The sequence below is a fragment of the Miniopterus schreibersii genome, assembly GCF_964146895.1.
Source record: "Miniopterus schreibersii genome assembly, chromosome: 12".
Lineage (NCBI taxonomy): Eukaryota > Metazoa > Chordata > Mammalia > Chiroptera > Miniopteridae > Miniopterus > Miniopterus schreibersii.
The window spans coordinates 44,694,824-44,709,228 of record NC_138112.1 but is presented as its reverse complement, the minus strand read 5'-3'; the positions used below and the strand labels follow the sequence as shown (position 1 = coordinate 44,709,228).

Sequence of the window (14,405 nt, the reverse complement as noted above, 5' to 3'; positions counted from 1 at the left end):
CCTAACTGGGGGTTTTCAGGGCACACTGGCACCATGGTGTCCTGACTCCTTGAGCAGAGTCTAGACAAGCTCTGTTGGTCAGCAGGATGAGATCAATCCACCAAGAACACACAACATGTTTCCTCGTGTGGTGTCTTTTAAAGATCCCAAGCTTGGGTGTTTGGCTTATTTGATTTTATTTTGACTATGAAATAATCAGTTTTTTGAATAGATACTGCAAAGACATGGAACAACATTCGAAAGGCACCAAAAGCAATATAATAAAAGGTTCCCCTTCTATTCCAAACCCCCAGTTTCTCAGTCCACATCACAGAGACAACCACCATGCATATTCTTATACACCCTTCAAGAGATGCATGCATATGTCTTCAAAAAGATAACACAAAAAGAACACACTATAGATACTCTGCTGCAGTTTCTTTTTTTAACCAAATGATTTGTCTTGGCAATGCTTAATCTCAAATTCTCATTTTTTATTTAACTGGCTCCCCTATTAATAAATATTTAAGTTTTTCCACTCTTTCTGCTACAAACAATGTTCAATAACCAGCATAAGTGTACGTGTATCTGCATATATAAATTCCTGGAAAGTAATTACTGAGCCAGGGAAATGTGCCCTCCACAAAGCTGTACCAATCTGCGCTGCCACAACTGCCATATTGAAGCGTCTGTTTTTCTACATCTCTGTCAACTATAGCTCTGCGAATGAATTTGCATTTTTGTAATTGTAAATAAAGTTGAGCATCTTTTAAACTATCTAAGAGCCATATAACTTCTCTTTTTGAGAACTGTCCATGTATTTTGATAATTTTTTCTATTGGTTTATTGGTCTTTTATTTTATTTACTCATTTTTGGTTAATCCTCACCTGAGTATATTTTTTCCATTGACTTTTAGAGAGAGTAGAAGGGAGGGAGTGAGGAGGGGAAAGAGTAGTGAGAGAGAGAGAAACATCAATGTGAGAGAGACACATCAATTGGTTGCCTCCCACACACTCCCAACCAGGGCTCTAACCTGCAACCCAGATACGTGTCCTTGACCGGGAACTGAACCCTCCACCCTTTGGTGCACCGGCGGATGCTCTAACCACTGACCCACACCAGCCAGGGCAGTTTATTTGTCTTTTAAAATGGACCCACAAGCGCTCTTTACATACTAAAGAAATTAGCCCCTTGGTTATTGCATGAGCTACAAATATTTTCTCCCACTTTGTCCTTCATCTTCAAAAATTTTAGAGAATCTTTTCCTCAATTAAAAAAGGTTTTTAGTTTACTTTGTCAGTCTTTTCTTTACGAACTTTTGGTTTTGTAACATGCTTAAAAGGGACTTTGCTCTAGATTATAAAAATGATTCTCTCATCTTTTCTTCTAATGTTTTTATGTCTTCATTTTCAAATATTTAAATCTTTTCTATATTTGGAGTTTATTTTGGTTTAAGGAATGAGGTATGGAGCAAACTGCTTTTCCCATGACTTCCAGTTGTGTCATTATCATTTATTATATAATCTATCTTTCCCCAACTGATTGAAAGTCATATATTTAATTTAAAATGAATTTGGGTCTATTTCTGGACTTTCTATTATATTGTTAATCTGTCTATTCATGCTCTAGTTCCACACAGTTTTATTAAGTGTAGTTTGATAATGTAGTTTTAGTATCTGGTTTAGCTAGTCTCTCTCCCCTCTTCCCCCCAAATCCTTATTCTCCTTAAGGCAATTTCTGACTATTCTTCACCATTTAGTTCTTCCATAGAATTTGTCTGTATAATTTAAAATATTATTTGATATTTTTGGGGCAGCACATGAAATTTATAGATTATGTTTGGAGCACTGGTCTTTTTGTAATACTCTGTTATCAAAGTTTTCTTTGTTTATTTAAATAACATTCTTGTATATGTACAAATAGTACAAAAGGGCATATGGTGAAATGTGAACACACCTTTCGGTTCTAATCCCTGGTCTCCCAGTTTGCTCTAGAGACAATGGGTTTCTGGTGTGTTCATAGAAATGTTCTACGCATATAAAATTCTGTATGTGCATATAACCATTTGACTCTCACCCACCTACCAGCTGACAGAAAGCTAGAGACAACTGGTTTTGCTTTTCAGTATATACAGATATGCCTTATTTCTTTTAATAGTTGCATGGCATTTAACTATATAAAAGCAGCCAGTCCCCTATTGATAAAAATGTCTTCTTTCCATCTCTTATTTTTATAAACAATGTTGTAATAAATCTCCTCCCTCATACACCTTTGTGTGAGAATATTTCCAAAAGACAAATTCCTAAATAGAGAATTACTATGCTGAGGTATAAATAAAATGTACAAACAGTAATGTAATATACTCAACACCACTTAAGTGTACACTTAAAAATAATTAAGATGATAAATGTTACGTTATGTGTTTTGCCACAATAAAAACAGAAAATGTACAATTTTGATAGAAATTGCCAAACTGCCCCTAAATCTTAATGCAACTTATTAATTATTCCCCATGTAAGTTTGCCTTCAGTTTGCAATATTTTGGCTCAGTTGCTGTAAAAATAATTTTTTTGTGAGTTAATCCATAAGTTTTGAGTAAAATTGTGCCACATTTCCCTCACAGAGAGATTCTCAGAACAGGATTCAGTGATGCTCCTGAGTAAAACTGGGCAGGTCAGAAATTGCTGTTAAGAGGCGGACTCCGCCTCCTTCCAGCCAAGGCAGCCGCAACAGTCTTATTAGGGAACAGACATCGCTGAATCACTTTGGCTGCTTGTCCTACTGTGATTTTGATTTGTTTGAAGACTCAACTGAAAGCAAACAAGAGCTTTCATGTGACTCAAATCACACCTTTCAAATGATGTTCTAATTTCTCTATCAAGTGTCTGTGACTGAGAATCTTTAACTCCTTTCTACCCCACGCCTAGCGTCGCTTTATTGCTATCAAACACAAGTGCCCACTTATACACACTCCATGGAGTTAAACCTTGAATGAGATGGGGAAGGCCAAAGGAGGTATGGACAATGATGTCTGTGTAACAGAGAAAACTGCGCACTCCTGGGGGCCGCGGGCAGCTGGGTGACAAACCTAAAAAAAGTATATCCAATCGGACTCCAAGAAGCCTTAGAAAGTACTGTAGGTCTTTAAAATAATTTTAAAAAATTGATTCTAGAGAGGGAGGAAGAGAGAGAGAGAGAGAGAGAGAGAAATAGATCAGTTTCCTCCCATACCAAGTATGTGCCTTGACTGGGAATTGAACTCACGACCTTCAGTGCACCAGTGACACTCCAACCAACAGAGCCGCCTGGCCAGGGCAGTTCTGTTGGTCTTTGCTGAATGTTTCCTGAGGAGGCAGCAGAGGGTAAACTCCATCACACACTGTTCTGCAAAGTGCACTGCTAAAAATTCTCTTTTGGTGTCTCTTCTTCAGAAATCAAACTTACTAAAAGCCTTCTTTGGGTCCTTCCTTCTCCCCCAATGGCAGCTGCTCAAATATGTCCCTTCTCACTCCTTACAATTTGAATACTGTCTCAGCTTCCCGCTCTTACTTCCTCCCTCACTTCTTTTTCCTGGACTTCACTCTTGAGCAGCTTTTACGAAGCACAATTGACCTCTCCTTTAAATTGCATTCCCACCCACTAAAACGGGATTATAAATACTTCAAATTTAACTTTTTTGTCCACATAATGAGTAATAATGAGGTCATCCTTCAAGCCAGGCACTGTACGTGTAATATTTCATAACCAACATATGCAGTTCATATTCTCATTACCATTTTGCAAATGAAGAATTTAAGGCTCAGGTGACCTACTCAAGATCAAAGACCCAGGGAGCCACATCAGTGCTTACCTACTTGTCCTGTACTGTTTTCATGGTTTTTAAGGAACAATGCAAGACAGCAGGTGGCAAAGGCAAAGGAGAGGTCTTGACTGTGCTCTCAGCCCTGATCTCTGCCTTTCCAAATCCATATGCTTAGGTCTAGTGATGTTTCCTGGTCTCACCCCATTTGCTCAACCAATCTCTAGACCCAACGTTTCTCACCTGACTGGCTTAGCTCTGCACCCTGGGGTTCTGCTCATCTCCCCTCTCATTTGTGCTGAGTCTCTCTTCTCTTTTGAGCTCCTCCCTCCTGCAGGCCCTGACATCCTGCCCTGAATTCTGGTCCTTTGGCTGGGGTTCTGTGACTTGGTCTAATTCTTACCAATCCATTGCTGCTCTGAAATGTCAATCAACTTACCTTCTCCCTTCAATTCTCTTTTTAGTGTAAACCACCCTACTCACAGCTCCTTTGTGGAGTAATTGGCTGGGTGATTCTTTTACACAGGGATAGCCACTGGTCAGACTAGGGGTAGATATCTAGTGCAGGGAGCACCAAAGCACAGACTTTCCAATGATCAATGTCTTTCCAGTGTTTCAACTACGAGTCACCCAAACTGCTCAGTTTGTTATGAGAAGCCAAGAAAAGAAGTTGTACAGTCACCATTTGGGGCTAAGTGCAGGATAAGTAAGCAGAGATAGCAGTTCTCTTGAAAAAGGATGGGGAAAAAGATTCACAGAGAAGGGCCTAGGAAAAAACCATGGGGCTCTGGGGGTGTTGGGGGTGGGGTGGGGAGGGGAGAGCGAGAATTTGTCTTTGACTGATGCCTTCCACTCACAGCTCCGCTGAGTCTTTTTTGTACTTGATATTAGCTTGTGTTCTCCTGAGTTCCACTTTCTCCCTGTAATATAGTTTCCTTTGTCCTTCAGTTAGTTTCAGTGGGTTCCTGTTACTTGCAAACAAGAGACTTCACTAGACCACCTCCTTCCTTGGGTCGGGAGCCTTGTCTGCATTTCAACCCCCTGGCTGATGTCCCAGTGCCCATGGGAACATCTCTGTTCTTGGCTGCCTTCTAGGCCTTATTTGGAGGTGGTGCTGACCTCGCTCCTGTGGGCATACAGACAGCCTGTTTCAAGGAAAGGGAAGAGCAGGAGCATAGGAATAGAATTGGGATGGGCTTGGAGTTTCATTGAGGCTCCTTTTTTATTTGAGGGCATGGTTATTGCCCTCAAACCATTTAAGGTCAACTTTGGGACAGAGGGTTAAGGTGTATAGGATGACATTGCTGGGCACAGGGAGCAGGGGTAGGCAGAAGCAAGCCTGGGGGATGGCAAAGAAATTGTGTCTTCAACCTATGGGCATCTGTCTTGAGGCTGGGGAGTCGAGTGATAAACTTGAATCTTTAGAAACATTAACTTTTCTAGCTCTTACAGGGGCTCTTTAGTTTTAGGACAGACTCCTTTTGTCACTGATGAAGAAATGGAGAACCAAGAATGACAACATGGCAATAATAGGAAACATTTATTGAGCACTTTCTACAGGGCAGGCTCTGCTCCAAGCACTTTTCATGTAACATCTCACTTGGTCCTCACAGTAACTCTATGAAGTTGAACTGCTACCATCCTCATCTCATAGGAGAGGAAACCGAGGCACAGAGGAGTTAAGTAACTTGCCCAAAGTCACACAGTATGTGATGAAGCTAGGATTCGAACCCAGGAAATCTAGATTCTGATCCAATGCTTTGAGTATTACACAGTACCACTTCTCACAAGCACTGGAGATCACTGGAGCTTTATTTTTATAATAAATAAGAGCTGGTGCACGTGTGTGTGTGTGTGTGTGTGTGTGTGACTTTCTCAACCAGATAGGGCAGCATGTCATAATCCATGGAAAACATCAGAAATAAGGCAGTGGTTTTCATTAGAGGAAAGTCATCAAAGTTTAGGAAATCAATCAGAAAAAATAGTTTAGTAGGCATATATATCTTCTCTAGCAATTTAAAGAAAATTAGGAAAAGAAGTTCTCAAACCCTTTCTGCCAGTTCCCAGAGCCTTATAAACTGTTTCAACTTTAAAGAAAACGACCACTTGGTTATTTATTGATTCTTATGCCACAGGCAGTACAATCATCCTACTGGCTGGCCTGTGATCTCCCAGAGCAAGACCTCCTGAAGATGAAACAAATCAGTGCCTATGTTAGGGTCCACCACCATCTTGGCCTCTCACCAGCAGGGAAGCTTTGAATCCAGAGAAACCGAAAAGCTGGAGTGTTTTATTCTAGTGCATTTTTTTCATGAGTGAGTGGCCATCCACAGCTCAGGGTTTTATGCAAGAGACACTCATGGCTTGCTTGTTGATTAACCAATTTGGATGTTTGTTGAGCACTAGGTATGAGCCACTGTATTAGGTGCTGGAGATATTTGGTGGGCATCTGGAAACACAAAATACTGAGCTGATGCAGAAGGTTCTCCCTTTTGCTACAAACATAGAAATGCTGGACAGAATATAATAAGGCAAAATTTTAATGATACCTAACTGAGTTCAGAAAATTTCTAGATGCCAGAAACGGGGAGGAAAATCTAACCAGACCAATGAGCAGGAACTGGTACATGGTGACCTGTCTGGACTGTGGACCAGGACATGGGCCCCAGGGGCTAGAGGTGGAGATTATAAAGCTATGCAGGCAGAGAGGGGGAGGTCTTGAGCTTGTGGGAGGTAAGATGCAGGAAGACATCCCTGCATCAAGCTGGACATTTGAGGGCTGCCCTGTTTATGAACAGGGCACAAGAAAACTCCATCAATCACCTGGGAAGGTAGCAAGGAAGCTTGCCCACTGTCCAGACCCTTGAGTAAAATTCACCTTCAAGAAGTGGAAGCCCTAGCCTCTCCCATGTATGAGTGCAGAATCCATATGTATACTGGCCATGTGGTGGGGAATTCCAAACTGGTAAATGCCATAAAAACTCAGATGGACAAGACGAAGATACAGTGCCACCCTAAGGAGACACCACAACTTGATCACAGAGGACTTCTGCTAGAAAAAAAGAAAACCACCACTAGAGATGAGCAAACAATCTAAAACAAAGTGAGGAAACTAGTGATGGGGGAAGAGAGAGCAAGTTCAATTCAAAGGAACATTAGTCCTTAAGACCCAGAGATAATAGAATCATCCAAAGGAGGCAAGTAGACATGTTTAAAGCTGAACAGATAAAAGTAACCATAATGAAACAGTAGAGTGAGTCTGAATAGAGGCAGTGAAGGTCAACAGGTGCTGCCTTCAGGGGACACCAAGCCTTCTTGGGAGAGGGGAGGAAACAGCAGTGACGCCTGGGGTGATTCAGAAAATGGCACGTTCGAGAACTGTCACAGTCTAATGTCTGCATTTCCCCAGCTGATGGGGAGATGCTCTTAAAGAAACTTTCTAATTTTTAAAAGTTACTTACGTACCTGCTTTATCTCTGGCATGGAGATAAAATGGTCCTATGTTATTTTCTTTATGCTTTTCTTTGGGGTCTCAGCTTAATGGTCACTTCTTAGGAAGACCTTCCCTGACCACCTTATTGAAACCGTCCCTCTCTACCACTGTTCTCAATGTTATCCCTTGTTTCTTTTCACTTATAATTTCCAATTACTTAATTTTTTTTCTTTGTCTCCCCTGTTAGAATGTAGACTCCATGAAGGCAGGAAATGAACTGACCGCATCATCTCTAATGACTGGCATTTAGCAGGTGTTCAATAAATTTATTTAATAAAAAAATTAATACACTTAATTGGGGGTGTGGCACAACCTCGTTCATATTCTATAAAGTGTCCCTGGGGACAGTGTGAATAACAAAGGAGAGGACTGGAGGAGGGAGATCAGGAGGCTAGTGCAAGGTTTTAGGCAAAAGAAGAAGATGGCTTAGACTAGGCAGTGCTGACGGGGGAGCTGACTGGATTAACTTCACGGGGAAGGCAGAAGTTGGGGTAGGGGGTAGAATCAAGAATGATGCCTAGGTTTCTAGTAAGAATAACACGGTGACTGGGACACCAGATTAGGGCTAGCAGCCAGGAGAAAACCAAACACTCAGTACTCGATAAAGTACTTGATGAAGTGGAAATGGCCTTAGTATAACATCTTCATCACAAGGAGTACACATCAGCTCGCTTCCTGTTCCCGGCTCTACCTACATGTGTGACCCACCATTTCCTACTGCTGCCTTGCGTTACCCATTTGTGACCTGCCAGGCTAACGCACAGTCCCCACCAGAGCACATCTGCCTCTGTCTCCCTGCTGAGAAGTGTGTCCTGCACCCTTCCCCCACTCTCTCCAGCCACCAATGTCATTATTGCCAATAATGTTGTTGTAATTTTTTATTAATTTTCTTTTGTAGTTATATTAACATTAAAACTTATACTCAATGATATTATTACAATTTTCCACTACTAATGGGATGATTAGTTTGTTCATTTGTTTAAAAGCCATTAGCATAAGATTTACTTCCAACAATATCTACTGTGATTTTTAATGCCCTTGAAACTCGCAGTGAGCGCTAAGTCTATAATAAGAGGGTGCTGGTAAGCATATAAATGCCTTTCTTGGGAAAAGAGGGCTTTTTATTTTCATCCTGGTTGGACTCAGGTTCTCTGATAGAGTATTGGTAGGATATTAAGTATTAAAGGCTGCGAACCCTGTGTTAGTGTGTAGATGTGTTCAAACAGGTCCCCGGTTATGCCGAGGATGTTAATATGCTAGGAGGATTCACATTCCTGCTCCTTTTTATGTTGCTTCTTATCTGACTTACATAAAAATATAATAAATTGGGTGCTTGCAGGAATGACAGTTAGAACCATGAAATGCTTGGAAGTGAAGGGGCCCCGAAGTCACTCTACCTAACAGACTTTCCAAGGAGTTGGGGAGTTCGACGCACAGTTCGCGGAGCTCTGGAAACAGGGCTTAGTCCGGAGGATGGCGAGAGGAGTGTCTCTTTTGGGCAGTTGTGTGGGGCACACCTCTCAGGATAGCCGACAAGTGAGACTGGCATTATTATAAAGATGCCCTTGCCCTGGATCTAATTTATTTGCAAACTTTAGTATTTCAACCATTATTGGTAACAAATGGTGTCCACCATACCACACAACAGGATTTGACAAGCCAGTGTATCATAATTCCAAGCTTGAGAACAAAAATATGGACCCTCAGGATCCCCAAACAAGGGACTTTCGCCACCCCACCCCCATGACGAGCTGAACAGAATTGGACCAGTAAGAGCCCGCCATGACTTTGCAGATGTGCGTGGCTGTGCCGTAGCCTGAATGAGTGATGCCAGTTATGAGACACGACAGCCCGAATCAGAGAAACACTAAGTAGTTGGTGAGATAGACTTGTGATGAGTAATATGCAATCTTAAAACATCTGGTTAAACATTTTTTCCCAAAAATGATGAAAAGACTTTAAATCAAATCAATAAGAAACATAAGTTGATTGCTGGGCATTTTTGGACTTTGGTCCAAAAGGATTTCTCAGGGGATTATAGTAGGAGTCAGGGTGACCTTTGTTGCATTCAATTTAGGGTTTGTGGGGGCTGGGAGTCCTCAGCTGTGCTCACCCTCCTTCGCTGCTCAGGTCCCTGGGCACATGCACATCGTGAGACTTGGCCCAGCATCTCCGGGGCCTCCTGCACTGTCTCAGGAGACACTGGCAGCCTCACAGTGACCCGTGTTGTGAAATGACCACATTCCAAGCAGTTTACTCTGTATTTTCTCCTGAGCGCTTGTGGGCAGTGAGATGTGGCTGCCCGCTGCGCTCTCTCTGGCCCAGAGGGCTTTTGTGGGTAGTGATGGCTGAAGCTGGCCCAGCTCCTCTCCACAGGGCAGCCTGTGAATGGTCATAGAAAAACCAAAGCTCTTCTTCCAAGATCCCTCATCAGAATGACAGGCTATTTCTCCTCTGTCTCTCAGTGGTATGAGTGGGCACCTAGATAATAGTACAGCTCTTTAGCCCACATAACGTGGCATATGGTATCTAATGACCAACTAATTTATCAAACACCTCACGACATAGTCGCACGAGCATGTGCTGATATACAAATGTTTGTTTTTGGAAATAGCAATTTCGAATTAGATAACTTGGATGCCACTCCCGACCCTCTCAAGGATCATGGTAAGCAAATCATAGTCCACTGCATTGACGCTCAGGAAACCAGAGCCGTGGTGTCCCAACAATGTGGCCACAGCAGCAGATTTTAGCACAAACTGAAGAAAACACCAATGCAGTCAGGGAACGACAAGATGGACATTAGTGCCTCTGTCGTCAGCCTAACCCAAACCTTCCAGACTCAGCTAAGAGATTTTGCTTCCTATGGTACCGATTTTCCAGCACATTGTACTATCCATTTCAGACTCCTGGGAAGGAAATCTAAAGAATGCTTTGATTGCATTTCTGGTTTGGGGTTATTCTGTGATTGCTTCTCTTACCTGCTGCCGAATTTCTTCCTCCATTTTCACTGGCGAGCCCAATTCTGCAACTTGTCTGACGCCTTCGCTCGCGTACCCGCCGTATTCCCACAGCACGTAGTTCTTGGAGTGGGACCCGCCAATGATGGCAGACCAGTGATTGGCCCGGCCTAGGAGAGACAGCAGGGTGAAGGCGTCAGTGGCTGTGGCTGAGACTCAGGCGCTCAAGGCATGGGGAGGAGGTGTGAATGGACAATGACTGAGCCAAAGCCGGCTAGCACCAGTTCAGTGGGAGGCCCTGGGCTATTCAGTGATGAGTAAGACAGTCCTTATGAACAAGTAAGTCTTGGGACTATGCAGGCAGGGCAACTGTAGATGCCTGAACAGGACACAGAGGCAGCCCCGAATGATGGCTTCCGTTTGGGAGGGGTTCAGAGAAGGGACAGCTGAGAGAATTTTAAAGACTGATCAGATTTGTAAGACAGAATAGAGAGGAAAGGCTATTTCTGGCAGACTAAGAAACATTAAATAACATTGTGTGTTTGGGGAACCATAAGTAATTTAGCATTGCTATGTCACAAACTGTCAAGGGAAGAGAGAGGAAATAATGCCAGGGAGGTAGGAAGAAGCCTGCTCATGGATGGCTTTGTTCTAAATACTTCAGGAGTTTGGATGTCATTTGAAAGGGTCTGAAACCACAGAAGGGTTCTGAGTAGGGGAATGACATGATCGCATTTGAATTTCAGATAAATCATCCAGGCAGCAGTGCAGAGAATGCATTAGAGGGAGCAAAATTGGAGTGCAGAGCTGGGGAGGTCAGCAAGGAGCATGAGGTAAAGGGATTGAGTGTGAAATAGGCTTAGCAATTCTGGGGAATGAGCACTATTGTCTTTAGCTGGCTTTTCTGTACCATCCAGGATGGGGGGTGGGGTGGGCAGGCTGGCCATGTTGAAGGATGGAAACACAGTTGGCATATGAGGAACTGACCAGTCCACGGTGGTTTGGTGAGGATCGTGCAGGATGATGACTGTTGTGGGATGCAGGTGGGAATTAATGGTTGACACAAGAGAACAGAAGAGGGTTTGGGTGGGACCAAAAAAGATCTTAGCCTGAAGATTTTTTAAAGTCCCAGGGAGAGGAATAGAGTCAACACCAGTGTGACACTGGGTTTGTTTTGCCCGTGATGAATATAGACACATATATATTTCTAAGCTATGTACAATTCATCATAGGGTTGGCTTAGTTCTCTGCAATTCCTTGGTTGGGTTTATAAAGACTCAAGATAAAGAACATTTTCAGACATAGGGAAGAGGAAAACTTGAACAGGGTGGACTCAACTGACATTTGCAGTTCACCACCCTGTGGCCCAGAGTGGGCAGAACTCTCCACTCCACCCCAGACTTCAGGAAATGATTCTCACCGGGGCCTGATCCTGTTTACATTTGCCACCTGCTCTCCCATGGTCCCTGCTCCCAGGGGCACATTAAGAGCATGGGCACAAAGCCAGCCTTCTGGCCTGCGGAGGGCAGCCTTGCCCCACCCCAGACAGATGACACCACCACGTGGGGCTGTCCAACTGCTTGTTCAAGATTTCCCACACATCAGGGAAATGCAAACTTGCGTTTTTCTGTCAGGTCCCTAGAGAAGACAGATGGAGATGCTGCCAGCTATTTCTCTATCTCTCTTCCTGAGTGGGGAGAATGTCCTAGCTGACATCTAACGCAAAAGCACTGCTTGTGTAAGAGCAAGAGCTAGGAACTAGTGCTAGCCTTTGGTTCATAATGTTGATCTCAGGGAGACCAGATTCAGCATCTCTTGATTCCCCCTGCTCTGTTTCACCAAAGTGCTCCCTCGTCCCAGACCCACTCTACCTGCAATTTTGTACCTTACACATGCTGTTCCCTCTGTGCTTTCTTCCTCTTGGCTTGGCCAATTCATTCCTCCTTCATGATTTACCCAGAAGCCTCCTAAGACCACCCTAGACTGAATAAGGCCCTTGTCTTCAGTCTCCTTATAGCACAGATCACATTTATAATCACTGTTACATGTCTGTTTTCTCACTGGACTGTAAGATCCCTGATGGAGCCTGCCTTCAGCACTGTATCCCCAGTACCTAGCACTGTGCCTGATGCATTGTGAATGCTTAGTACACATTTCCTAAAGCATTTCATCCAAACAATCCAACGGGAAGGTGGCAGTGTCTGTGAAGGAGCATTTGAGAGCAGGCTTGTACAGATGGGATTCAATGTGATTAAATTCAAGTCTCAGTTCAGCAGAGTTCCTGACACCTATGGGGCTAATGCACTCAGCTATCCTGCATGCTGTTAAGAAACAAACACCAACCAACAACAGACGAGAAAGGCATTTGTCTTAGAGCCAACAGACAGGGATTCAAATCCTGGCAATGCTACTTTCTAGCTGTGAAAACTTGGTCAGATTCCAATTACTTTATCTCCCTGAGTCTCAGCTCCCTCTTCTGTAACTCAAGAATGATAATACCTTATCAACCAATTACAAGAATTAAAGTCAACTTCTGAAAAAATGAGATCACATATGTACAAGCACTATTGGCAACACAATAGATGCTCAATAATTATAGTTTCCTCCTTTCCTGGTTGTTAGGGAGACTATAAAAATGGGTAAAGCATGAAACCTGCCTTTGATGCATATGGGAGATAAGAAATAGATAACATGGAACAGGATTAGAGAGTAGGAACAAGCACACTCATGGGGGATTAGGAGATGGGCCCAGATGGGTCTTTCTGGTTTATTTATTCAACTTCCATTAAGTCTGTGCCAAGCGCAGTGGCTGGCTGTGGACACCGACAGGAATTAGATGTGGTGCTTGCTCTGGAGGGATTCACAGTCTAGGGGCGGAAAAACAGATGGATAAGCAGATTACTTACCATTAAGCATGGCCAGGGTTATTACAGAAACAAGAACACAGAGCACAGGGGATGGAGCAGCTAACTCCGAATTCCCCTACCATCCAAGGATTCAGTCTAAAGGCACATGTGCAGAGAAGCAGGTGCCTCAAGAGTGGGGTGCCTCTGTGGCTTCTTCCCCTTGAGTAAATGTCACTGTACCAGTTCAACCTTCTTGTCAATATGATTGTAAGTTTTCTACAGTTTTCTTGCAATGTACCACATTAATTGATATTTCAATATAATGAATAATATCAACCACATAACAGATATCTTCAGGGCACTAGGCTAGGGTGAGGGACGAGACTATACCCTCCCTGGTGGGACAAGGCAAGTGCTGATGGGAAAACAATTTGCAACATTAGAAAGGGCAATGATTTCAGGTGAGGGGCAGAACGATACAGGGAGGAAAAGCACGATGACAGAGCCAGAAGACCTGAGCTCCAGGTCTCCATTTGTGGCCACGAAAGTCTTTCAATCTCTCAGGGCCTCAGCTTACCTTTTTAAAAAACCTTATTTTTCAACCACAGTTTACATTCAATACCATTCTGCAAAAGTTTCAGACGTACAGCAAAGTGGCCAGAAAACCATGCACTCTACAGAGTGGTCCCTCCGCTGCCCCAAGCAGCCACCTGGTCCCATGCCCAGCTGTCTCGACATTACTGACTATACTCCCCATTCCTCAACCCACAGCCCTGTGGTTATTCTGCAACTACCAATTTGCACTGAAAAAATTAGAGAATAATTACTGGGCTTGATTATCTCTCAGAGTTGTGCAAAGTAATTGGGCTGGTTTTGGAAAGAACTATGAAAACTTTAAAACAAAGGTCTCTGAATGGTTACAGACAGAAAGCACTATGGGAATCCACAAGGGGGATCCAGAAGAAGGTGGGGGAGCTAGGAAACTTTCCCACTGGAAGGAGGCTCCTATAGGAAGACTGGGCAGTAGGAAAGGATTCTATTAAAAAACAGGTAAGAGGATTAAACATCTAGTAGGTGTTAGGTATAATGCTTTCCTAGGTGGAACCCTCACTACAACCTCATTCTCATCTTTTAGATGAGGACACTGAGGCCCCCAGAGATGTTAAGGAACCTACCCAAGCTCACAGAGGTAGTGATGGGCAAAGCTTGGGTTCAAATCTAGGTCTGCCTGATCCCAGAAGACACACTCTTGTCCCTACATCCTACTGAGAGGTCAGGAACCAGAGAAGACCATTTGGTGGACTGAAGGCTTAGAAAAGACAAAGAA

The 14,405-nt window shown here is 43.3% G+C and overlaps 1 protein-coding gene across 1 annotated transcript in view; it reads right to left on the bottom strand.

The window, feature by feature from the left end:
• SPON1 (spondin 1) overlaps window positions 1-14,405 on the bottom strand; it is a 229,260-nt gene that overhangs the window by 86,065 nt on the left and 128,790 nt on the right. The window contains exon 6 of the mRNA XM_081153650.1: window positions 10,254-10,402. Within this exon, the coding sequence (XP_081009776.1) occupies window positions 10,254-10,402 (149 nt within the window). The remainder of the gene's footprint in view (window positions 1-10,253; window positions 10,403-14,405) is intronic.